General features: G+C 37.7%; 1 protein-coding gene across 2 annotated transcripts in view; it reads left to right on the forward strand.

Moving 5' to 3' along the window:
• The window catches only part of KLHDC1 (kelch domain containing 1), a 49852-nt gene that overhangs the window by 17303 nt on the left and 8373 nt on the right, over positions 1–24176 (forward strand). The window contains exons 5-13 of one of the 2 annotated variants that reach the window (XM_044389481.3): positions 3818–3896; positions 4229–4276; positions 5476–5559; positions 9082–9165; positions 9642–9700; positions 13886–13998; positions 15418–15490; positions 20284–20368; positions 22041–22093. In XM_044389481.3, the coding sequence (XP_044245416.1) occupies positions 3818–3896; positions 4229–4276; positions 5476–5559; positions 9082–9165; positions 9642–9700; positions 13886–13998; positions 15418–15490; positions 20284–20368; positions 22041–22093 (678 nt within the window). The remainder of the gene's footprint in view (positions 1–3817; positions 3897–4228; positions 4277–5475; positions 5560–9081; positions 9166–9641; positions 9701–13885; positions 13999–15417; positions 15491–20283; positions 20369–22040; positions 22094–24176) is intronic. The other variant, XM_026513668.4, reaches the window with a different exon arrangement.

Here is a 24176-nt window from a genome sequence, read left to right on the forward strand (position 1 = left end):
CTGATTTCAGCATAGTCCAATTTACCAGTCTTTTCCTTATGATGAGTGTTTTTGTGTCCTTGACTTAATTGATCCCAACTCTACAAAGTATTTTTGGTCCTTTGAAGTTTTTCTTATTCGCATATACGAGAAACTGGAAACAGTGATTGCCCTAGACAGGGAAATTGAGTGATTGACAGTTGGAGAGAGACTTACTTTTTACTACACCTTTTTTTAAGTCATGATAAAATACATAGAACATAAAATTTGCCATTGTAATCATATTTAAGTATCTAATGCAGTGGCATTAATTACATTCACAGCTTTGTGCAACCATCACCATTATTTAGTTCCCAAATTTATCATCACTCCAGAGACTTCTATTCCCATTAAGCAATACTTCTCCATTTCCCCTTCTCCCCAGCCTCTGGTAACTTCTAATCTACTTTCTATCTCCATGAATTTGCCTATTATAGATATTCATAAAAGTGGTATCATTCATATTTGTTCTTTGGTGTCTGCCTTATTTCACTTAAAAAACATTTTCAAAATTCACTAAGTTGTAGTATGTATCAGAACTTCTTCCTTTTTAAGGCTGAATTACATCCCATTATGTGCATTGTATGCGTGTGTTTATCTGTTCCTCTGCTGGTGCACACTGGCTTTGTTTCCACTGTTTGTGGTGAATAATGCTGCTGTGAACATTGGCTTACAAGTATTGTTTGAGTACCTGTTTTCAATTCTTTTGGGTGTATACCTAAGAGTAGAATTTCTGGGTCACACGGTAATTCTATGTTTAATTTTTTGAGGAAGCACCCAACTCTTTTCCACAGTGACTGTGCCATTTGATATTTCCATTGGCAATGTACACGGGTTCTAATTTCTCCACATCCTTTTTGCTCTTTTCTGTTTCTTTCTCTCTCTCTCTTTCTTTCCCCTCCCCCCCCCGCAGCCCCCCACTGGTGGTCCTCCTCCTCCTCCTCCTTCTTCAAAAATAGTAGCTATCCTAGTAGGTGTGAAGTGGTGTTCACTGTGGTTTTGATTTGTATTTCCCCAGGGACTAATGATGTTGACTATTTTTTCATATGCTTATTGGCCATTTGTATATCTTCTTTGGAGAATGTCTATTCAAGTCCTTTCCCATTTTTAAAAATTGGGTTGTCTTTTGTTGTTGAGTTATAGGAGTTCTTATTCTGGATATTAATCTCTTATCAGACACAGGCAGGGGTTTTTTGTTCTAATGTTTTGGGTTGGCTGGTCTCATAGAATGAGTTAGGAAGTGTTGTTTTCATTTTTTTGCGGGGGGGCGGGGAAGACTTTGAGAAGGTTGGTATTAATATTCTGTAAATGTTCGGTATAATTCACCACTGAAGCCATCTGGTTCCGGGCTTGTCTTTCTTGGGAGATTTTTTGATTACTGACTGAATTATATAGGTTTATTCAGTTTTTCTGTTTCTTCATAAGCCATTTTTGATAGTGTCTTTACAGAAATTGTTCTCTTTCATCTAACTTATCCAACCTGTTGGCATAGTTTTTGTAGTATTCTCTTATAATCCTTTTAATTTCTGTAATGTTGATAGTAACGTCCCCTCTGTCATTTCCAGTGTTAGAGCTTTGAGTCTTCTCTTCTTTTTTGTCAACCTAGCCAAAGACTTGGGAATTTCATTGATCTTTTCAAAGAACCAACTTTTGGTTTGTTGTTTTTCTCTATTTTTCTATTCACTGTTTTGCTTATTTCCCTTTTTTTTCATTATTTCCTTCCTCCTGTCATATTTGGGTTTAGATTGCTCTTCTCTTTCTAGTTCCTTAATGTGTACTGTTATGTTATTGATTTGAGATGTTTTTTTTAAATTATAGGCATTTACAGCTATAAAATTTCCTCTGAGCACCACCTTCACTACATACCATAATTTTTGTTTTATTACATTTTCTTTTTGCTTGTTTTATTGTATTTTCATTTTTATTCATTTCTAGGTAATTTTTAATTTCCCTCGTGATTTTTTCTCCACACATTGGTTGAAGTTGTTTTTGTTTTTCTTTCAGTACTTTGAAAATTGTTTTACATTGCTTTTGGCCTCCATTTTTCTGGTGAGAAATTCACTCTCATTCCTGTTTTTGTTCCCTTGTATATGTCTTTATCCTCTGGCTTTTTTTTATCTGGTTTTTTGTTTTGTTTTGTTGTTTTGTTTTTGCTCCTCATTGATTTGATTAAAATATTCCTACTTGTAGTTTCCTTTGTATTTATCCTGCTTGGAGTGTGTGTGCTGAGCTTTTTGCTTTGGTGGGCTTACATCTTTCATCAATTTTAGGAAGCTCTTCGTAATTATCGAGTATTTCTTCTACACGTTATTTTGTCTCTTCTCCTTCTGGGATTCCTGTTATATGACAGTAGACCGTTTCATGTTGCTCCACAGAGCTTGGGCTCCCTGGGTTTTGCCCCCCATCTCTTTTCTTTTCTTTGTTTTAATTTGGGTACTTTTTATTAGCCTTTGACCTATTTTCAAGTTCACTGGTCTTTCCCATTGCTATGTCCAGGCTCCTGTGAAGTCTATTTAATCAATTCTTTATTTCTGACATCGTTTTTCCCATTTTTAGCATTTCTATTTAGCAGTTCTTTCTCATGGTTCCATATCTCTGCTGAAATTGCTCTGTTTTCCCTCTATGTTGTCCCCCTTTTACAAACTGGGTCTGTTAGCATCTTTATCATAGTTATTGTAGATGCCATGTCTGATAATTCCACTATCTAGGCCACTTTGGGGTTAGCTTTTATTGACCCCTCTTTTGATCATAGGTCACTTTTTTTTTTTTTTTTGCCCTTTCATGTATCTTGTAATTTTTTCACCACATTCCAGATGTTCTGTATGAAAGAATAGTAAAGATTAGAAAAAGAATGATATTTATTTCCAGAAAAGGACATGTCCTTCTGTTTTTCTCAGGCTGCTAGAGTGGTAGTTCAGTCAGTCTCATTTGTAGTTGATTTGTGTTTGGGATTGTTGCGACTGTTGGACAATTGGCTTCAAATGTTTTGAGGCAAGATCATAACTTTCCTTTGCTAGGATCCCCTGTTAGAGCACTGCAGATTGTCTAAAGATGTTCAGCTATACTTCACATGTCCCCATCCTCAGAACTGTGGAAGATCTCTCCCTGTTTTATAGCCTCATTGGGAGGTCTTTGGGAGTTCTCTTTGCTCTCCATTCCCACCTTTTGCTTTCTGTACCTTGGGAGATCTTTTTCAGCCCTGTACCTCCTCCCTTGGACTTTTGAGGGCAGCCATCCTGTGTGCTACAACGGCTTGGTATGCCCCTGAGCTATTTCCTTCAGATCTCCTGTCCTGGTCTCAAACTTTAGCGGTTTAAAGCTCATATTGCCTCAGAGATGTTTACTTAGGTCTCTTCTGCTTCCACCTGTTGGTGACTGACGGTGAGCCTTCTGAAGACTACATGAAGGACTTGTTGAGTGGATTCAAATTCCCACTGTGGCTGATTTTCTTAAGATTCTAATTTGCCATGCCAGCCTACAAGCGGCTGTTAAAGTTTTGGGTGACTTTTTTTTACAAACCCCATCTGTCCTGGATTCTTCCTCCTCTTGCAGTCATACCAGGAATGAAAGCCGCCATGCCTGGGTCTCTTCCCTCCTATCGAGAGTTCATTACTTTCTGGAATTAGTTCATATAGATTTCTTTGTTCCCTTCTCTCTTTTGATTTTTTTTTAAACTAGGTTTTTTTAGTTTATTTGGCTAGTTTAGGTTATCAGGGTGAGAGAGATGATCTCTTTCAACTTTCAATGAACAGACTGGAAATAGAATTCTAAAGTGTGTTCTTTTGTATTTGTTTTTCAGATTAATATATTTTGGTGGCTATGGGTGTAGGAGACACAATGAACTCCAAGACTGTTTTGATGTTCATGATGCATCTTGGGTAATCCCTGTTTACGTTTTCCTCTAATTTAGTATCGCTTTAAAGTCTTTAGAAATAATGAGTCCAATCTTTCTCAGTTTAACTTGCCATAATTGACACTATGAAAAAAAAATGTGTTTTCTCGTTTTTGGATTTAGATTCAGTTGGAGGAGTTTCTCTCACCTTCTCTCACCTAGTGGTTTTAGCCTTCATGGCTACTGGGAGAGTAGTTTCTTACTTTATTAATCACTTACACCTGTTTCTGTTAGACAAGTAGCGATTTTAGCACAACTTGGAAAAACTTTGTTCATAGATAACCAGAATGGCTGTTGCTGAAATACACCTCCTTTTAGGTGTATCCACAAGAACTGTTCATATCTCAGGCTGACCTCTGTATGACAGTGAGTAAGTTGATAGTGATACTACCTTTCCTACTTATTCTTACTGCATAGAGAATAAACTGTTACTAATGAAATAAGACATGATATAAAAATGAAACCTTTTAAAAGATAACTTTAAAAACCATTGATCCCAGCACCAACAAACATAATAGCTCTTCAGGTTTACCTTTTACTAGCATATAATATTATTATACATTGTAATGTAAATCTACGGGTACATCCCATGTATATCTTTTTGTATATAGGTATTTAAAAAGATCTCTGTGTTCTTACATGGTTTTTGAGTTTTTAAGATAAAATATCTTTAAAGTTTTGTTACTAATACTCTGGTTTCTCTTCAAATCGTATAAATCTTCCGCCTTTTAAAGTTTTGTTACTTACAGTATTACTGATAATTTTCAGAAATATAAATTCCCATTATTTATATCTATATATTTTTACTCATTTTTTTCTCTCCTAGTACAGTTAGGCTAAGAATCATGCTCTGAGGTTTCTGGTGTACAAGTAGATTTCATTTATATTTTAAAATAAGTAAATCGTTTAGTGTGTTTAACTTGTTTGGCAAGTTCTGATAAAAATGAATGATGTATTTCTGGCATAGAACATAAAACTGACACAGAGCTAAGCTAAAGCAGTAATAGAGGATTTCAACAATGCAGAGATGCTTAATACAGTATAATTGCTAAATGGCTGCCCTGCTGACAATTTTATCTCTTAGAAAACAAAGAAGAGAGTAAGCACAAGTTTGACCCATAAGAACAAATTGCATGATTAAGTACAAGTGATTGGAGCTTTCTGGGAAAAGGAACCATGGTCCCCCAAGGTTCCTAATTGCAAAGATTAGGAATTCTGAGCATGTACTCTAGGAACACAGAATGCAAAATATAAATGTCATTTTGTCCTCTGCAATTCTAAAAGAGACAATTCTTTGTGGGAATTGGAAGATTATCAACAAGTAAAGATGTGACTCACTGCAAGCAATGCTATGAGAAGAAAAGTTTCCAGGTGGTGGCTGCTACTGGTCTGGAGGCCACACTTTGTGAGCCACTGGCGTTTGCATTAGCTTTATGACTATGGTAACATTTGCCTCTATTTTTATAATGGTGTCTATTATTTCACCAGCAAATATGCAATGAAATTTATTACAATAGCCTAAAGATTATAAAAGCTTTGAAGTATTTTAAAAATTCCCGTTTTAGGAAGAACAGATATTCTGGGGCTGGCATAATGATGTTCATGTATTTGATACAAAGACACAGAATTGGTTTCAACCAGAAATTAAAGTAAGTATTGTAAAAAGTTACCTTTGTATTTATATATTCATTGATACTTTAAAAGAATATTTTTTGCTAAGTTATTTGGATTTTAGCAATTGAGTTTATAATCATATAACCCCTTGAGTACCATCACTAATACTCTTTTTTTTTTAATCACCTGTTTTTCTCCAGCTTAGCTAAAGTTTTCTAGAAAAATCTTCCAAAGTGGGTACCATCATCATTCTTTACCCACAAGTGTGATGTCCTGATTTAATGATGGCGCTTTTAAAATGTCCTTTTAGGGCATCTGGGTGGCTCAGTTGGTTAAGCGTCTGCCTTTGGCTCAGGTCATGATCTCGGGGTCCTGGGGTAGAGTCCCTACTCAGCAGGGAGTCTGCTTCTCCCTCTGCCCCTCCCCCCACTCGAGCTCGCTCTCTCTCTCTCAAAAATAAATAAAATCATTTTTTAAAAACATCCTTTTATAATCAAGTCCACAATTTTGAAAAGCCCATATTTCATAAACTCTTGAAATCTACATGCAATTAAACCATGACAAAAATACATTATTATTCTCTTTCATGTGCTGGTGAGCAAACCCAAATTCAAATTAGCTTAAGCCATAATGAATTTTTACGTAGAGGGAAGGTATATTTTGGCGTGGCTCACACAGTGGAAGAGCTGCGGGGACTAGGGCCTCAGGAGCTAGAGCAAGTTACTCAACAGCATCACCACATTTTCATCTTTGTCAGCTTCTCTCTGCTGCTCTTTGTATGCTAGCTTCATTCTGTCTGCTGCAGACCAGCTGGCTCATTTAGGAGGGAATATGGTCCTGGCTGGCCAAGCAGTCCTTTCTATCGGTACTGCATTCTTTCAAGGTCTACAAATTAGTCCCAGAAAAGGACTCTGGCCATATTGGGCAGGTTCCCACTCTTTACGTTAGTTCCTGTTGCCAAGGGGATGACAGGCCTCACATCTCAGTCCTACCCTCGGGGAGCAGAGGATTGTGAGTGATAAGTCACCAGAACTGTGCAGAATGGAGTGCTAAACAGGCGAAACCAAAACTGTCCACTAGTATGCACAAATGACATGCATCCACTTGAATTTTAAGATTTATGTCTTTTGTTAATGAAATAAAAGCATTTTATCTCTGTTCAGATAATTTTGTGTCAGCAAGCAGGCGCCGAGATACAGTGTTGAGGCTGGATCTACTGAAACTCATCCTAGATCTCTTTTGGGGATCTGTAGCCTCTATTTCTTTAGAGAAGAAGCAGGGGTCTGCAGCTCTTGAAGGCATATTCGTAGCATGTGCTCCTGTCAGGGCACCGGGCTGGCCCAGTCAGTGGAACGTGCGACTCTTGTTCTCGGGGTTGTGAGTTCAAGCTCCACATTGGGCTAGAGCCTACTTAAAAAAAAAAAAAAAAAAAAGGAGAATGTGCTCCTGAGGATGAGAGCTGAGGTAGCTTATAATTAGTTCTGTGGACTTCAAGTCTTTCTTGGGCCCTTTCTTTCTTCTTACCTCAGTCTGTAGCCCTCTCCAACATTCTTACATACACTTGACCCTATTTTAGTTCATATTTACCAAGACTTTCACTGTAATTTCTAAGGTGATTTCTTCAAATAAGTTCTTCTATGATTTATATTTTGTCTGAAAGTTCTTCTGGCATGGCTATAGCTGGATGTCTCTTCATTTTTTAAAGACATTCTTAAAGTACTTCATTATTCCCAAATATCAGCATCAAAAGACAAGGCAGCATGGTAGAATGTACCAGTTAATGGTGTCAAAGTTAAAAGAAATTGGATTTGCATTCTAATTACGTCCTAAAAGAGCTGTGTACTTTAGATAAGCCATTTAGTGTGTCATCTATAAAATGGAAAGGTTGAAAGTGTTTTTCCTACATGGGATTTTTTTTTTTTTTTTTTTTTTTTTTTTTTTTTTAAAGACTCCATTCACCCATTCGACAGAGAGACAGCCAGCGGGAGAGGGAACACAAGCAGGGGGAGTGGGAGAGGAAGAAGCAGGCTCACAGCAGAAGAGCCTGATGTGGGGCTCGATCCCAGATCACTGGGATCACGCCCTGAGCCGAAGGCAGACGCTTAACCGCTGTGCCACCCAGGCGCCCCCTACATGGGATTTTTACCCTTTAAAAGCAATATATTAGTAATAGGGATCTTTGGGTTTTTTTCAGTATTTCTAGCAACTTAACATTGTGCTTTATTTAGGCAGTTAGACACACAGATGCCGTTTCTTTGTTTTTGTTTGGAATTACATGAACTCAGTTTATTCAGAAGCTTTAGGAGGCTAATAAATGTGTTTGATAGAAATTTGATATTTGTTTCATAATAAATGTATACATACATTCCAAAATTTCAGATCAGGAATGAGGTAATAATAAAGGTTGTGTTTTGCTGGAAAGGCTGGGAACCACATATCAAAAGATTCTCTGTCACTTATTTAAGTGTTAAATTGGTAATATCTGAATTATCTCTTACCGTGTTAGCTTCAGGACAGTCATGCAAGTAAGCCTGAAAAGTCTAGGAAGTGCCGGTATTGGCCGTAGAGCTTAAATGTTGTGTGCACACACTCGGAGCCAAAGCCCTGAAAATGTGGACAAAGTTCTTTCAGAACTTGGAATGAAATGCATACACTAAGGCACCCACCATGATGAACACATGGAAATTACGCAGAAATTTTTTCCTTTAAGTCTCATTCATTCATCTACTCATTATATTCTCTCTTTACCCACCAATCCAAAACTCTGGAGAAAAGATCTGCTACATTTAGTCAAAGTAAAAGTATAGAAAAGTGTTATTAGTTAATGGCAAGAGTTTTAGTAAGTGATAAAGCACTGTTGGGCTTAAGGCAAGAGGGAAGCTCTCCTTGTGGAATTTGAGACACCAGGAGTTTGGGGGTCAGATGTAATGTTTTAGTCTCTGAGATCATCACTGGGAACTGCTCACTCATCATATGAACTCTGCGGGGGACTGGTGGGGGGGGGAGAGGGAAGGAGGCAGAAAGAGGGAGAGAATCTTTTTAATTTGATTTTTAAATCTTTATATTTCAAGCTGAAATTTACATGAAATTTCATTTTGCTAAATAGTGTCAGGCATTTAAGAAAAACACTTTAAAAAGTAAAGATCAGGGTGAGTACATTTCATTCTTCTTTTTTTTTTTTAAGATTTATTTATTGAGAGAAAGCGAGCGTGCACAGGAGCAAGGGGAGGGGCAGAGGGAGATGGAAATAGAGAATCTCAAGCAGACTCACCGCTGAGCGCCCACGGGAGGCAGGGTTGGATCTCATGACCCTGAGATCAGGACCTGAAGGGAAACCAGGAGTCAGACGCCCAACCGACTGGGCCACCTAGGCGCCCCTAAATTTCATTCTTGAAGAGCAGTGTTTGTCTGTAATCATTATTATTTAGAGTGAACTTTTGCATTAAGGTTCTTATTGAATTACAGGGGTAATGGTGATTTGGTGGTCAGGTGTTTCTCATACTGACCTTAGAGTTGTTTCAAGCCTTGGCACTGTGTTTTCTCATCTCTGCTTGCAGGGTGGAGTTCCACCACAGCCGCGAGCCGCGCACACATGTGCAGTTCTTGGAAATAAGGGCTATATCTTTGGCGGACGTGTTTTGGTTAGTGTTTTAAATGGAAATGGTATTTTTACATGTGATTCTTCTTACAAAAAATTATTTTCTGATTCTGGGGAACAACTGACTATTCAAATTATCTAGATATTAAAATGCTGTTCAGTAATAACTTTTATTTATTTTTCATCCCTTAAACAGTCTATCCATGAGTCATGACAGATGATTTATAAGTCATATTTTAATGAGGAGAATCCTTCACTTCAGTGCATAACCAGAAAAGTTTAATTTCTAAACATCTAAATCCTGTTAGTTTAAACCCATTTCTTCCTTTCCCCCTTGACAAATTAATTGGGTAGCTCTATATTAATTTTAGAACACTTAGCATTGTTTCCCGATTTATAAACTTCTGTTGTTAAGTAAAATGGAGATGGTCTATTTTGAATCTGAACTAATTTTAAAACCAAAATTTTAGCCCATGACAGATGTAAAACACAGATTAATTTAACACACTTCTATTTTAGCAAACTAGGATGAATGATCTGCACTGTCTGAACTTAGATACCTGGACTTGGTCTGGAAGGTAAGTTTGAGATTTAAGTATTTTTTAATTGAAAGGCGTGTGTGTGTGTGTGTGTGTGTGTGTGTGTGCGTGTGTGCGCCTTTGGGACCATAATCCAAATTTGAGTGTCTATAACTGAATTAGTATCTTTTTCCTTCAGATTATATGAAGGAAATATATATCCCTAAGCAAGGAGTATACAGATTTAAATGCAGAGTTTATTCTTTAATTAAACTAAATAAAAGGAGAATGCTAGCAGTTGAAAATTGATTATGTAAAAGTACTGGTTTTGTACTAAGTATTCTTGAGAACTGGTCAGTAGAAGAAATGAAGGAAGAGTTTATTGGGGTCATCACAAGTAAACAGATAACGAAGTAGGTAAAAGTCAGATTTTAATTGTGGTTCAAAATACGTATTTAACAATAGAATAAATCTATTTATCTATCACTTCAGCTGTTCAGGTAATGAGATGGGATCAGAGCTATATATTATTCCAAAATAGAAATACTATTAAAAATGAAACTGTGAAACTGCCAGAAAAAAATGTAGCGGATTGTCTTTAAAATCTTGGTGTGGAGAAAGTTTTTCTAAAGATGGTATAAACCCGGGGCACCTGGGAGGCTCAGTTGGTTGGGTGTCCGCCTTCCAGTTGTGATCTCGGGGTCCTGGGATCAAGCCCTGCGGTGGGCTCCCTGCTCAAAGGGGAGCCTGTTTCTCCCCCTCCTCCTCTTGTGCTCTCTCTCTCAAATAAATAAACAAAATATTTGTTTCATATGGGTTTTTTTTTAAAGATTTTATTTATTTGAGAGAGAGAGCAAAAGAGAGCGTGAACAGTGGGGAGGAGCAGAGAGAGAGGGAGAAGCAGACCCCCCACTGAACAGGGAGCCTGACATGGGGCTCGATCCCAGGACCCCGAGATCATGACCTGGGCCGAAGGCAAATGCTTAACTGACTGAGCCACCCAGTTGCCCTCAAATAAATAAATTAATTAATAAAATCTTAAAAAAGAAAAGAAAACTATATCAAAGTTAAAAGGCAAATTGGAAAATGCAAACAAAAAACAAGCTAGAAGTCATATTTGCAGTGTTTTTTAAAAGATTTTATTTATTTATTAGCGAGAAAGAGCATGAGCAGGGAGAGGGGCAGAGAGAGGAGAAGCAAGCTCCCCGCTGAGCAGGGAGCCCAATGCTTGGCTGGATCCCAGGACCCTGAGATCACCACCTGAGCTAAAAGCAGACACATAACCAACTGAGCCACCTGGGTGCCCCTGCACTATTTTTTTTATTAATTATTAAAAAAAATTTTATTATGTTCAGTTAGCCACTGTCCACAGGAACTTAGAAAATCCATAAGAAAAAGACAAATAATCCAATAGAAAAGTGGACAAAGAACATACATGAGTAACTCATTGGAGAAATACAAATGGGCAAAATTATTTTATTTTTAAAAAGATTTTATTTATTTGAGAGAGAGAGAGAGAGAGAGCATGAGTAGGGGGAGGGGCAGAGGGAGAGGGAGAGGGACAAGCAGACTCCCCACTGAGCAGGGAGCCTAACACAGGGCTTGGTCCCAGGACTCTGAGACCATGACCCAGCCAAGGGCAGACTCTTAACCAACTGAGCCAATCAGGCGCTCCCCAAAATTATTTTAAAAAGATGTTCAACCTTATATACAGTCAAAGAAATGGAACTAAAAATAATTGTTGTGGGGTTTTTTAAAAGATTTTCTTTATTTATTTGAGAGAGAGAGCATGAGCAGAGGAAGGGGGAAGGGGAGAGGCCAGATCCCCGCTGAGCAGGGAACCAGATGCAGGACTCAGTCCTAGGATCCTGGGATCACGACCTGAGCCGAAGGCAGATGCCCAACTGACTGAGCCACTCAGCACCCCTAAAAATAATAATTTTCACTTATCAGATAAAAATAATTACAAATAACCAGTGTGTGCTAGGTTATAATAACACAATTAGTGGGAGTATAAGTTGGTACAGTTTTTCTGGAAGGTAGTTTGGCAATATGTTAAAAATGTAAAATAAAATACGGATATACAAGCCAGGGGTGCCTGGTTGGGTAAGCACCTGCCGTAGGTTCAGGTCATGATGCTGGAGTGCTGGGATGGACCTGGGCGATGTTGGGCTCTCTGCTCTGCGGGGAGCCTGCTTCTCCCTCTCCCTCTGCCTGCTGCTCCCCCTGCTTGTGCTCTCTCTCTCTGTGTCAAATAAATAAATAAAATCTTTAAAAAAAGAGAATAAAACGTAAAATGGAATTTCTACTTTGATCCAGAATTTCTCCAAAGGCAATAGTTGGGCACGCGTGCATGTGCATTTGTATTACATTATTACGAAAGCAAGAACTGGAGGGCAACCCCCGTGTTCACAAGTGGGGATTGTTTAAATCATGGATACATTTGCCCAGTGGGTTACTGTGCTTCCGTTACCAAAAGAAGTTATACTTATAGAAATATTCTACAACATATTAGTTGAACGACAAGGTTACAGAACAGACTCTATGATCCCATTTATGTTTTTTAATAAATATGCTTATATGTATATTAAAACCTAGAAAGATATATACCAAATTATTATTATTTCTTATTATGGGAAGAGAGGATTATAAGAGAACTCTCCTTTTTAAAAATACTTTTGTGAAAAAAATACTTTTGTGGTTGTTGAACATTTTGTAACCAAAATGATTCTTATAGTCAACACAAACCATAAAAATATTTCCATTTTGGAAAAAATAATTATATCTTCCACAAATGGCCCATATTATTCTGGAACATTCCAGAATGTTGGAGAATGGTATCTTCTTACCTCTTAAACTTTTGTACTTACATTTTTATTTTTTTAAGAATAGAACAGTATTTCTTTGAAATCTTTAGAGGTTTATCCTGGATCTGGAATGGCTTGCATACTTTTTTTTTTTTTTTAAGATTTTATTCATTTGAGAGAGAGAGAGGGAGAAGGAGGGAGAGAAGCATCAGTGGGAGGTACAGAGGGAGAGAGAGAGAGAAGCAGACTCTGCTGAGCGGGAAGCCCCTTGCTTCTATTGATATGATCATTTGATTTTTCTGTAGCCTAGTGATATGGTGGGTTCCGTGAGCTGCTTTGTGAATGTTGAACAGCCTTGCATACTGGGGATAAGTCTTACTTTGGTCATGGTGTAATTCTTTTAATTTTTTGGATTTCATTTACTAATATTTTGGTGAGGATTTTTGCATCTATGTTCATGAGCAATATTGGTCTGTCATTTTCTTGTGATGTCTTTTTTTGTTGTTGTTGTTTTGTTTTTTAGATTTTATTTATTTGAGAGAGAGAGTAAGAGAGAGAATGAGCACAAGCCAGGGTTGGGAGGAGGGGCAGAGGGAGAAGCAGACTTCCCGCTGAGCAGGGAGCCCAATGCAGGGCTCAGTCCCAGGACCCTGGGATCATGGCCTGAGCCGAAGGCAGACACTTAACCAACTGAGCCACACAGGCCTACTTTTATTTTATTTTTATTTATTTATCTTAAAGATTTTATTCATTTATTTGACAGAGACAGAGAGAGAGTGCGAGCATGAGGGGGTGGGGAGCAGAGGGAGAGGGAGAAGCAGACTCCCCACTGAGCAGAGACCCTGACGTGGGGCTCTATCCCGGGACTCCAGGACCATGACCTGAGCCCAAGGCAGATGCTTATCACCGACTGAGCCACCCAGGCGCCCCTGCATACTTTTATTTTGAAGCTAGAGTAGCTAGCATTTTCAGGTAAAGAAGCTTTGGGAAATCGTACAGCAAGTAAACCAAAGTAAAAACAACACCCAAATCCCATGATATACTTGAGGAAATCAGTTGAAAATACAAAATTAAACATGGGCCAACAGTAAAAAGTTACAGACATGAAAATAGTTATGTTGAAAAACTGAAGAAGTTCTATGGATTAAACAACAAGAATGATGTGAAGCATGCACTGGAAGTTAACTGGGGATCGACTGTAATTTTCAGTCTGTGTTCTGTGACCAGGTGGAATAGAGGTAAATGGAAAGATTGTTTAAATTCATCTAAGCATTTAAGAATGTTTTTAAAATCTTCATCTTAATGCAGGTGGAGATAGTAAAATCAGCTTCTTTTAAAAGTAGTGAAGGCAGTTTTTCACTTTAATCTGAGATGATTGGAAACCTTTTATTCTGACTAACACCGTAACTAGATTTTTGTTTTTTTCCCCTGGCCACAGGATTCCTGTTAACGGAGAAAACCCCAAACATCGGTCGTGGCATACTTTAACACCAATAGCTGATGATAAACTTTTTCTATTTGGTGGACTAAGTGCAGACAATATTCCATTAAGTAAGTCAATTAAAGTTTAGCCTACAATTATTACCTCATTCTTTTTTCTTAACTGTATTTGATACGTAAGGTGTCTTTCTTTTTTTGTTTTTTAATTTTCTGGTACACCTTTATCCCCAACTGTATGCTTGCGTTAAGAATTAGAAGACCCCGTTGCTTTAGTACCTTTGGCTTTCCATGTTCTCCTGTTTCCTAGGTGTATAGAAAAGGAAGGGTGGTTGAACCTAGATGAATTAAAGCCCCTTTCAACTATAATATTCTGTGATTCTGTGCCTTCCTGAGTTTTGATCCAGATACTTACGCTGTAGGCTGGAATGGGGATTAGAAGAACAGTCTTCCCCAGAAGGCTCTGGAAATATAAGGTGGGAAGGCCAGTTCCCTCTCTTTTTGTTCCAGAACTATAAAGGAAAGTGCTTAGCCAGAATCTTGAAGCTCCTGTCACTGCTGATTCCAGTGGCTCTGGTTTTGTAATACGGGTTGGTTTGTTCCAGCAGTAAAATGTGGCATCAGGATAGACAGATGGCTAAGAGTATCAGCTTCTTAGTTTGGTATGTTACATGTTTTGTTTTCTGAAGAAGTTTTCCATGACTGGAAGGGCTTCCATAGGAAAGCTCATTTCAACAAGCCCGTACAGGATCTGGAAACAACCCCTTATTCTCCGACACCAGTTTACCGAGCGTCAGCTGCGCATCTGGCAGTCCGCTGGCGGCAAACAGGCTCCAGAGGCTGGTCCGAGAACAGGCCTTTCCAGTAGGGGACGTTCCTTACTGCAGATGACTATGCTCCGCCCGTTTGAAGGCTTTTAATGAAAAGAGATTTGGAGCCTCATAAAAAACTAACATCTGTTTGTTTCAGTAGGGGTTGTTCAATATCATGTCTTTTTGAGCTCTAACGTTTTTCATTCCTATTTGCTGTTTTTGGTCATTGACACGTGGGGAAATACACGTCCTACCTCTCAGTCCAGTCAGCGTCCTCCTGTACAGTCAGCTTAACTTCTGGGTATCATAGACGCCAAGAATTATTTTACTTTTGTTGACTGTGATAATGGCATTGTGGTGATAAGATAACGGCATTGTGGTTCTGTAAACAATGTATTTTTTAAAGCGATGTTTACTGAAGTAAACATGGGGAAGATGACAGGAGATCTAGGATTTGCTTTAGAGTAATTGAGCCACGAGAATAACAAAAAAAAGATAAATGGAGCACATGTGACAAAATCTTGATAGTTGTTGAATCTGGGGTATGTGAGGGTTCATTGTCATGGTTACTTTACCTTTGTATATCTCTGAAAATTTTGGGGAGAAAATATGCAAACACACGAAAGATAGTTGCATAAATGTAGCATGATAAATTTGGGGAAAAAATTTAAACGTTATCCCAAAGACCTAATCTTTAATTTCTGAACTGTCATCATTGCAGGTGATGGTTGGATTTATAATGTCATAACAAATGGTTGGAAACAACTTACGCACCTACCTAAAACAAGGCCCAGGTAAGTCTAGAAGTTAATGAATAGTAAGATAGTTAGGAATTTCTGAAGTAAGATAGTTAGGAATTTCTGAAGTATTAAAATATAGCACTGATTTTGTAGTGTTTGCCTTTAAAATTGTAAATCATCCAGAAAGATATTTCAAATAAGCTTGATGTTACCTAAGTAATTTAATTATCATTTTAGTTATGTCTAATTGTTAGAAATGGTCTATTCTGTTTTTATCCACATTTGCGTATTTGAAAACGTTACGTTTTTAGGTAAATGTGTAATCTTGCTTGGTAATATGAAAAAGTAAAGAAATTGAAAGTATCATATAATGTTAATATTTTTAATCAGACAAGAATGGGGTTGGCTTTAGTAGTTATTTGTTTTTGGAAGAGGTTTTTTGCAATTTAATGAGAAAATTACTTTTATGTTGATCAAATAGATGGCAGATTATTATTTTAATTAATGGATATATTCATTAATATGAATTTTTTGAAAAAGAAACATGTTAGTTATTTGTCGTATATTATAGAGTAAAAGTTGTAGAAACAATATATTATTAGACTACAGTTGATCCTTGAACAACACGAGTGTGAATTGCATGGATCCACTTATTACATGGATTTTTTTTTAATAAACACAGTACTATAAATGTATTTTCCATATGAGTTTCTTAATATTTTCTTTTTTAAAATGTGAGTATAGTTGACACACGTTAGCTTCAGGTGTACAACATGGGGATTCAACAACTGTATACATTAACCTCTGCTCGCCACAATTGTAGGTACCACCTGTCACCAGACAGCGCTACCGCAGTGCCATTGACTGTATTCCTGTGCTGTGCCTTTTATTCCCATGACTTACTCATTCATAACTGGAAGCCTGTATCTCCCACTCCCCTTCACCATTTTGCCCGCCCCCCCACTTCCTTTTCCTCTGTCAATCATGTTTGTTCTCTGTATTCATAGATCTGATTTTGCTTCTTATTCATTTGTTTTGTTTTTATAAACATTTTCTCTAGCTTACTTTATTGTAAGAATACAGTACGTGATACATATACAAAATATGTATTAATTGACTTCATGCTATTGGCAAGGCTTCTGGCCAACAGTAGGCTATTAGTACTTAAGTTTTGAGGAGCCAGAAATCATATGTCGATTTTCAACTCTGTGGGGTATCAGTGCCCCCACCCCCGCGTTGTTCAGGGGTCAACTGTACAAAGAAAACCACATTAGTATTGTAATTCTTTTTTTTTTCTAATTTGAGAGAGTAGTATAATAAAAATATATTCGTAGGAAATTCAGAGTCAACATGTTATAATCATTACCATTAGTAATAGATTTTACTTTTTCATACCATGTATTTCAGAATTTTTTTTTGCTATAGGTTATGTATGCAAGTATGAGGTCAACTTACTGGTATGCATTTCAGAAGTTTAATAAGTGGCAATTAAGTAACTTGCTTGAGGAAAAGGCCTGAAAAATTTTGTATATATTTCAGTGTCTATATTAATATCCATAAAACTTTTAGAGTTCATCATAATTATATATGTGATTCTTATATTTTCATGTGTAAAAATTCATTGGAATGTATTATTTTAGCAATTACAATCTTTTGAAATGCATTTTTTAATTTAAAGTGTTTTATATAAAGATCTGGGAGCCTTGCGTTCTAGTCCTTGCTCAGCTACTACTTAGCTTTTTGGCTTTTTGGGAAAGTCACTTAAACTGAGCATTAATTTATTCGTCCCATGAAATGAGGGAGTTGGACTAGGGAAGCTCTCAGTTCTCTTCCAGTTCTTTGATTGTACGAATGCATTAATTTTGGACCAAAGTGGTAGTAAGAATATGTTTAATTTTTAAATTGCTCCTATTTTGTAATTCAATCCTTAATAAGTAATTAGAACAACACAACTATTATTAATAATAATATTAGTTAGATCTGAGCTATGTAAAGAGATTTCTTTCAATTCAGCTGATGTGTCATGTAAATAATATGCTTTATTAGAATGTTTAGGTGATAAGTTTAGAGCAGCTGTGAGAGGACATAAACTATCAGTCTATAGACAAAACATCAGGTTGCAAGCTAGATGTCACCAAAATCAAGGCAGGAAAGGCTTTCCAGTGTTCTTCGATGATGAAGTCCAGGCCAGAGTTCCCCTAAGGCAGATAAGACAGAGGCAGATCTATCTTCAGGTATGAGGTGAGGAGGAGAACAGGTGGGATACAGTTTAGTGTAAGGAGAACATATGTATGTGTATGTATACTAATTTGTTATGAGTGAGAATTTACTTAACATCTAAATACATGTTGTGTAGAATGTTTCAAGTTATAAATTGAAATGTAAATGGCCCAATTCTCCTCTTGTAATCCACAGCAGGGTTTTACCACCCCAGCACTATCGACATTTTGGCCAAATTATTCTTTGTTATTAGGGGTGTCCTGTGCACTGGAGGACGTTTAGCAGTGTCTTTGGCCTTCACGCACTAGAGGCCAGTAGTACTGCCCTCCCCCCCACACCTGGAGTTGTGACAATCAAAAATATTTCAGATATTGTCAAATGTCCTCTGGGGGCAAAATCGGCTCTGGTTGAAACCACCATTTTGCAGCGTAGCGCTCTCTTCTCCAGGTCTCACCTCAGAGCAAGGCTTGGTTGAAAGGCCATCTATCTGGCCCTGTCTAATTGCTGTAGAAGTGGCTGTCAGCAAGGACCCTTTATTTAATGTGTCTGTAGAAGAAGTCCAACAAAGTGTTGACTTCAGAGCCTCAGGTACTTCCCGTTGGATCCCATGACTGTTGCCAAGGTTACACACGGCCTTCTCTCCTGGAAATGAAACACTCTTCGTATTCCATTTCCTTTATCCGATCCCCCTCCCCGAGCCCACACCATAATCTGGGTGTCGATGAAGACTTACTATCAATTTATGTCCTAACATATAAGTTGGAGAATTGGACAGAGTATTTCCTAAAAAAATCTCTTATGACTCAGTTCTGTGCTGGGTCCCGAGTGCAACTGCCATTGAATGTGTGAGTGATTGTTTGAGGAGAGTACTTTATGTGACAAATTGTGCGTGATCCTACTGTTTGCACTTGTGGGCGTTAAGTGGAAAGGGTAAATGTACTGAAAATAAGTTATGTGGTAATAAAATAAGTGAAAATGTGTAATTGGGTGTCTGTTGCTTCAGCAATTTGGGTGCTTCAGCAATAGGATGACTTTCCTATTAAGGAAAGTCATCCAAATTCCCTCAGAGTCAAAGCCAAGGACTTTGTAAAATTCTTAATTTATCTGCTAAAATTGAGAACTTTACATGTGCTTTTTTTCCCTGAGAGAGCTCCCGGAAATACTGAATTTTATCCAACATAAGATTATGTTTAGTGTGAACTTGGAGGTGACTCTGAGCTATCAGACCATTTCCAAAAGAACTTCAGGTGCTCTACTCTTATGAAATAATTTATTTAATCATTGAATAAATTATGGTGGGTTTTTTGGTATTTGCTTTTGTTAAGTAGAGTTGTTGGGCACCCACTCGATGCAGGACACCATATTTCGGCATTTTTAAGGAGAAGCATAAAATTAGATTTCCCAAGTTGCAGTGGTGGGCTGGTAAAGGGTTAACAACTGCTTTCAGGAAAAACAAAACAAAAAAGCCCTAATTTGTAGCATTTGCTGGTTCCACCATGGCCACCTTCAGGCTCCCACTGTGATGGCACTGAACGGGGGTTTGGATAGAGACAGGCAGAATGGGTTTCACCGAGCCCGTAAGCCACTTCCAGCACACCACTGACAAGTTTTGATCTAAGGACCCCACATGTGGACCTTCAGAAGATCCGCACATCAAATAATTAAAGTAGTATATAGAACAGTTTGTCTTCAAATGTAAGTCAGGAGAGGATAAAATGAGCACCTAAGTATGTTCAAAGGTGCTGACCAGGGAGGGTGACAGGGCCGTTGTGTTTGAGTCTTTGGGTACTTCCTGGGGATTTCGAACCTGTGTTTAAGGCCCTGAAAGAATGACTTATCATCTTAAGCATAAGAAATAGGGTGAGCAAAAGCCTACAGATAGATAAGCTTTTTTCTTAGGGGATGCAAATAAATGAACTTGGCTGGATAGAGGTTTCATTGCAGGGGAGCGGCCAAGAGTTAAGAATTATGGGAAAAAGAAATAACTGTTGATCACGCATATGAGGCTAAGAAAAATGGCACAGTTGCTTCCTGACCAGGACATGTCCATGGTTAAAAACATTTGAAAAATGTTACTTATCAGCTAAATGTAGCTGAGAGAGACTAGAGACAGAAAAACGAGGAACACTTCTGGTCTTCTGTGCCCAGAGTGATAAGTAGTGTGACAGCGTAAAGGTGACGGGATGGCCACGTTGGGTTTGTCAGGTGGTAGGGAACAGAGAACAGGAGAGAAAAGTCAAAAATGATGAAAACAGTACATGGCAGATAGTAATCAGAAAATTGGGAAAAGGGTCCATTTCAGCAATAAGATGATCAGTTCCTTTTTAATTAATTTTATTTCACTGATAATATCTATGAGATAAAGAGGCTAGAAGGTTGGGGGATATAAGAGAAAAGAGTTATTAGGGGTCATCCCCTTAATTAACATGACTTAATGAGAGTCTAAAGTTTTAGTGATTCTAGAGGAATCTTCAGAATCTCTTTTAGGATGTGCCAAAGGCTCAAGTTCAATCATGCCCATTTGGAAATAGATCAAATGTGAAGCGTGCAGTTTAAAATTGTTTTATATGCCACATACAGTCTCTTTCTTCATAGTATTTTACTTTGCTTATAATTTTCAATTATAGGTTATGGCATACAGCCTGTTTGGGGAAAGAAAATGAAATAATGGTATTTGGTGGGAGCAAAGATGATTTACTTTCCTTGGATACAGTAAGAAAATTTCATATCTAAATATTTCCTCTGAGTAGTTTTGTTATTCAAACTAAATGGCTATTCAACAAAATTATTGCTATTCCCGCATTGTAAAATATGGAAGAATACAAAATGTTACTCTATAGTGTGATTAATCTTCAGAACGAGTGGCTTTTGTGAAGTATTTCAGAATATTTTGAGTTTACAAATCCAAATAGCTCTATTAACCTCGTTAGTCAAATTATTAAGAAAAGCTTTTAAAGGATGACTCTTCCTTTTCTCTTTGAGTCTCACCATAGTATGAGTGTTTATGATTTTATTAAATTAAAATATTCGCAAGTTATACTTGATATTTCATAAGACTGTATACCGTGTATATGTAACTGACTAAATATAGTAATAAGTACCCATGGAATTTGCAACCTCACTTAATAACTAGAACACCAGTGCTAGCTTCTCCCATCAAGAGGAAAGCATCTCCAAATTTTTAAGTGTGTTTTCTTTTTACTTTATGTGTCTTTTGCCACTGCTTTACCCATTTTATATTTAAGATGAAAGCATTCCAGTTTTAAAATTTGATAAAACTAAGGTCAAAGAAATAAATGAATAGCATTTGGAGAGTATTGTTCTTTCACCCCTTGCACCTTGGGAAATTCAGAGCAAGGTGGCCACACTCGTCCTGTGTTGTGACGGGACGGGAGCGCCCGATGGGTTGCTCTGGTTTGTGTGGGACATCTGGGAACAGCGCGGCTCTGAGTGGCAGAGACAGGGTGCACCGGCCAGAAGCCAGCCCCGTGGGTGCCAGCTCTCTCCCGGACGTCTTTGCAGACATAGTTATCTCCAGAGCTGTGCCTGCCGAGTGGCGAACCCTGAAAGGAGCTGGCCTCTCTCCAGGGGATTCGGTTTACTTTATAGTTTTGAACCCTCCAGTTTAAACGTTACATACATTGAAAGTTTTAGAACTTTCTTTGGTGGAGAATTCAGTGCTTCAACGAAAGATTAAAACCACGACTTTGCATTTAATTAAAAAGCAAATTTTGTGGTTTGTCTTCTTTTTCCTGGCACTAGAAATTGGTAGGATACAGAGTTTCTTATTAAAACAGGAATTCTGATTAAAATCATGAGCATAAATTATGAAATTCTAAAGAATTATTTGAAAGGATTAGGGGCATTTTCTGCTGATTCTTCCACATTAACTTTTAGATAGGAGAATCATATTCAAAAAACCTTCTGGATCTGAGATTTCCAAATGAAGAATTCCCAGGGAATCCTGGCACCATTTGGAAAAGAGAGACAAGATAAAGAGATTTTAAAATAAGAGTCATTTGGAAAAGAAAAGTTCCGCTTAAAAACAAAAAAGCTTGAAAATCACTACTTTTCTCATTTTGAGCTCACTGTTCTATAAGAAAAACATGTATCTGAGTTTTAAATTTGCAATTTTATAGGTTGTGGTTAGGTAAAAACTTGGTCACTGAGAAATGGTAGCAACGTACAGAAAGCTTGTGTGGCTAGCGGGTGTGTGTATGTCTACGTATGGGGGGTGTGTGTGTGTGTGTGAATGACTAGAGGGAGAGAGATTTATTTGCTGCTGTACATAATTTCTTTTACATTTACAAAATAAAAATATTAAATTATTAATGCATTTTTATTCTTTTAAACACCTTGATAATTCTTTTTTTATGTTGATTAGGGCCACTGTAATGATTTATTGATCTTTCAAACACAGCCTTATTCACTACTCAGGTAAGTAAATTCATTATGTATATATATGCATATATTCAAAGGAAGATGAAAGAAATGATCATATCTTAATGTATATATAGCATATATAAATTATATATGCTATTAAGATATCATTTCTTTCATCTTCCTTTTTGGGAAGTGTGATAATTTTTCAAGTAGTTTATGATCTGAATTTAAGAAAATGCTTACATCTTCCTAAAAGTATAATCAAATTTGTAATAGTGAACCATACACCAATGTGATTTTTAAGAATTAAAATATACAGTACAATCATATTTTTATTTTGTGCACAAAATTGCATCTGGTTCATATGGAACATTAAACATACTGTATTTCCTTGATTCTAGGCCTGAAATGTTTCATATTTTAACTTTTCTGAAATTAGAGTGTTTCCGATAATAGACACACATATGTATGCATATAATTTAGTAGAATTTCTCTTTTTTTTTTTAAGCACCAAAGCTGTTATTAAGTTGGTGGCGTGACTTAGAGTGTCTAGCTCATACGCTCTTGCTTTAAAGGAATATATACAAGGTTTAGTGGAAGATTGTGGAAGAAATCCCTGTTTCTGCCTGTGAGGGTCAGGAGGAAGGATTTGAGTGAAGTAGGAGTTGCCCAGTGACCAAGTGTGGGGTTTTTTGTTTGTTTTTTTTTTTAGATTTTATTTATTTATTTGAGAGGGAGAGAGAGTGAAAGAGAAAGAGACAGAGAGAGAAAGCATGAGTAGGGGGAGGGAGAAGGAGAAGCAGACTCCCCGCTGAGCAGGGATCCCAATGCAGGACTTGATCCCAGCACCCTGGGATCATGACCTGAGCAGAAGGCAGACGCTTAACCAACCGAGCCCTCCAGGTGCCCCCCAAGTGTTGTTTCTTATGCAGGGGAATAACATGGGTAAAGGCATGTGCGAGAGAAGCTGACTTGCTAGATGTCGAGGAGTGGTCTGTAACTTCCAGACATTCTGCAACGTGAACCATTTGAAAACCACTGCACCAGCTCTAACTGGACCATCCTAATGTCTTTGTTAACTGCTCCTTCTGTTATTGCAATGGTTCCTTCTGTTACTGCATGTTAGAGTCTCATAGGGAACTTCAAAAAGTATTGAGGCCTGTGTTCCATGCCCACTTGTTATGATTTAATTGGTATGGGGCGTGGCCTGAACTTAAGAATTTTTGGAAAACCCCAACGTAATTCTAATGTGCAGGCAGAGTTTGGAAATTGCTGATGTCATGATTATACTGTCTTGTATTGTTACTTAACTTTTGCTGTGAACATAACTACTTTCCCTAAGTAGATTGCAAGTTCCTTATAGGCAAGGATGAAAAAATCCAGTATTTGAGTGCCTACCATGGGAAGGCACTATGCTATGAAGTGAAAAGTCATGCCCTTTCCCTTACATTGTTAGTAATATAAAGGCAGGCTTTCAAAAACTATAAAAGAAAAATAAAATTTCTTTAAGAGAAACATATACACAGTTAATGAGACTACTGGCAAAGAAGACCCTCCATCCATGTGGTTAAGATGGTGAGGCTTAGGGGAGTCTTTGCAGACCAGGAAGAGTTTGAGACAGTATGCTACAAAGAAGCAGTGCAAGGGTGTTAGTACAAGATATACGAGTATGGTATGTTCTGGAAACTGAATTCTTGAGTGTTCCTAGACATAAGCATGAGGTGGGGAGTTGGACAAGAAATCAGAAACCATATATCATCTGGAGCCTTTGTGTTTCATGCAGATGAGTTTCCATTATCTTGTGGGAGATCAAGAACCAGTGAAAAATCTGGAGCAGAGGGATGAGATGATCACATTTCAAATTAGAAAGCTCCTTTGAGAACAATGTGGATAAGAGATTGGAGGGATACGTGACTGTGTAAAGAAAGTTAATAGAGACTTGCAGTGGTCAAACACAAAGTGTGGGACTGATCTTGAAAGTGGCCATGGAGCTGGAGAAGGGATGGAGGCAGAATGGGCTTGGTAGGAGAAGAAGAGGGAAGAATTAATAATAGTCTATGAAGAAGGAAGTGAATTTGAAGGTGGGATGGCGTAGAAAGATGAATTTGGTTTGGGGCCTTTTGAGCCTGAAGTACTT

This window comes from Ursus arctos, unplaced genomic scaffold (assembly GCF_023065955.2).
Source record: "Ursus arctos isolate Adak ecotype North America unplaced genomic scaffold, UrsArc2.0 scaffold_37, whole genome shotgun sequence".
Taxonomy (NCBI): domain Eukaryota; kingdom Metazoa; phylum Chordata; class Mammalia; order Carnivora; family Ursidae; genus Ursus; species Ursus arctos.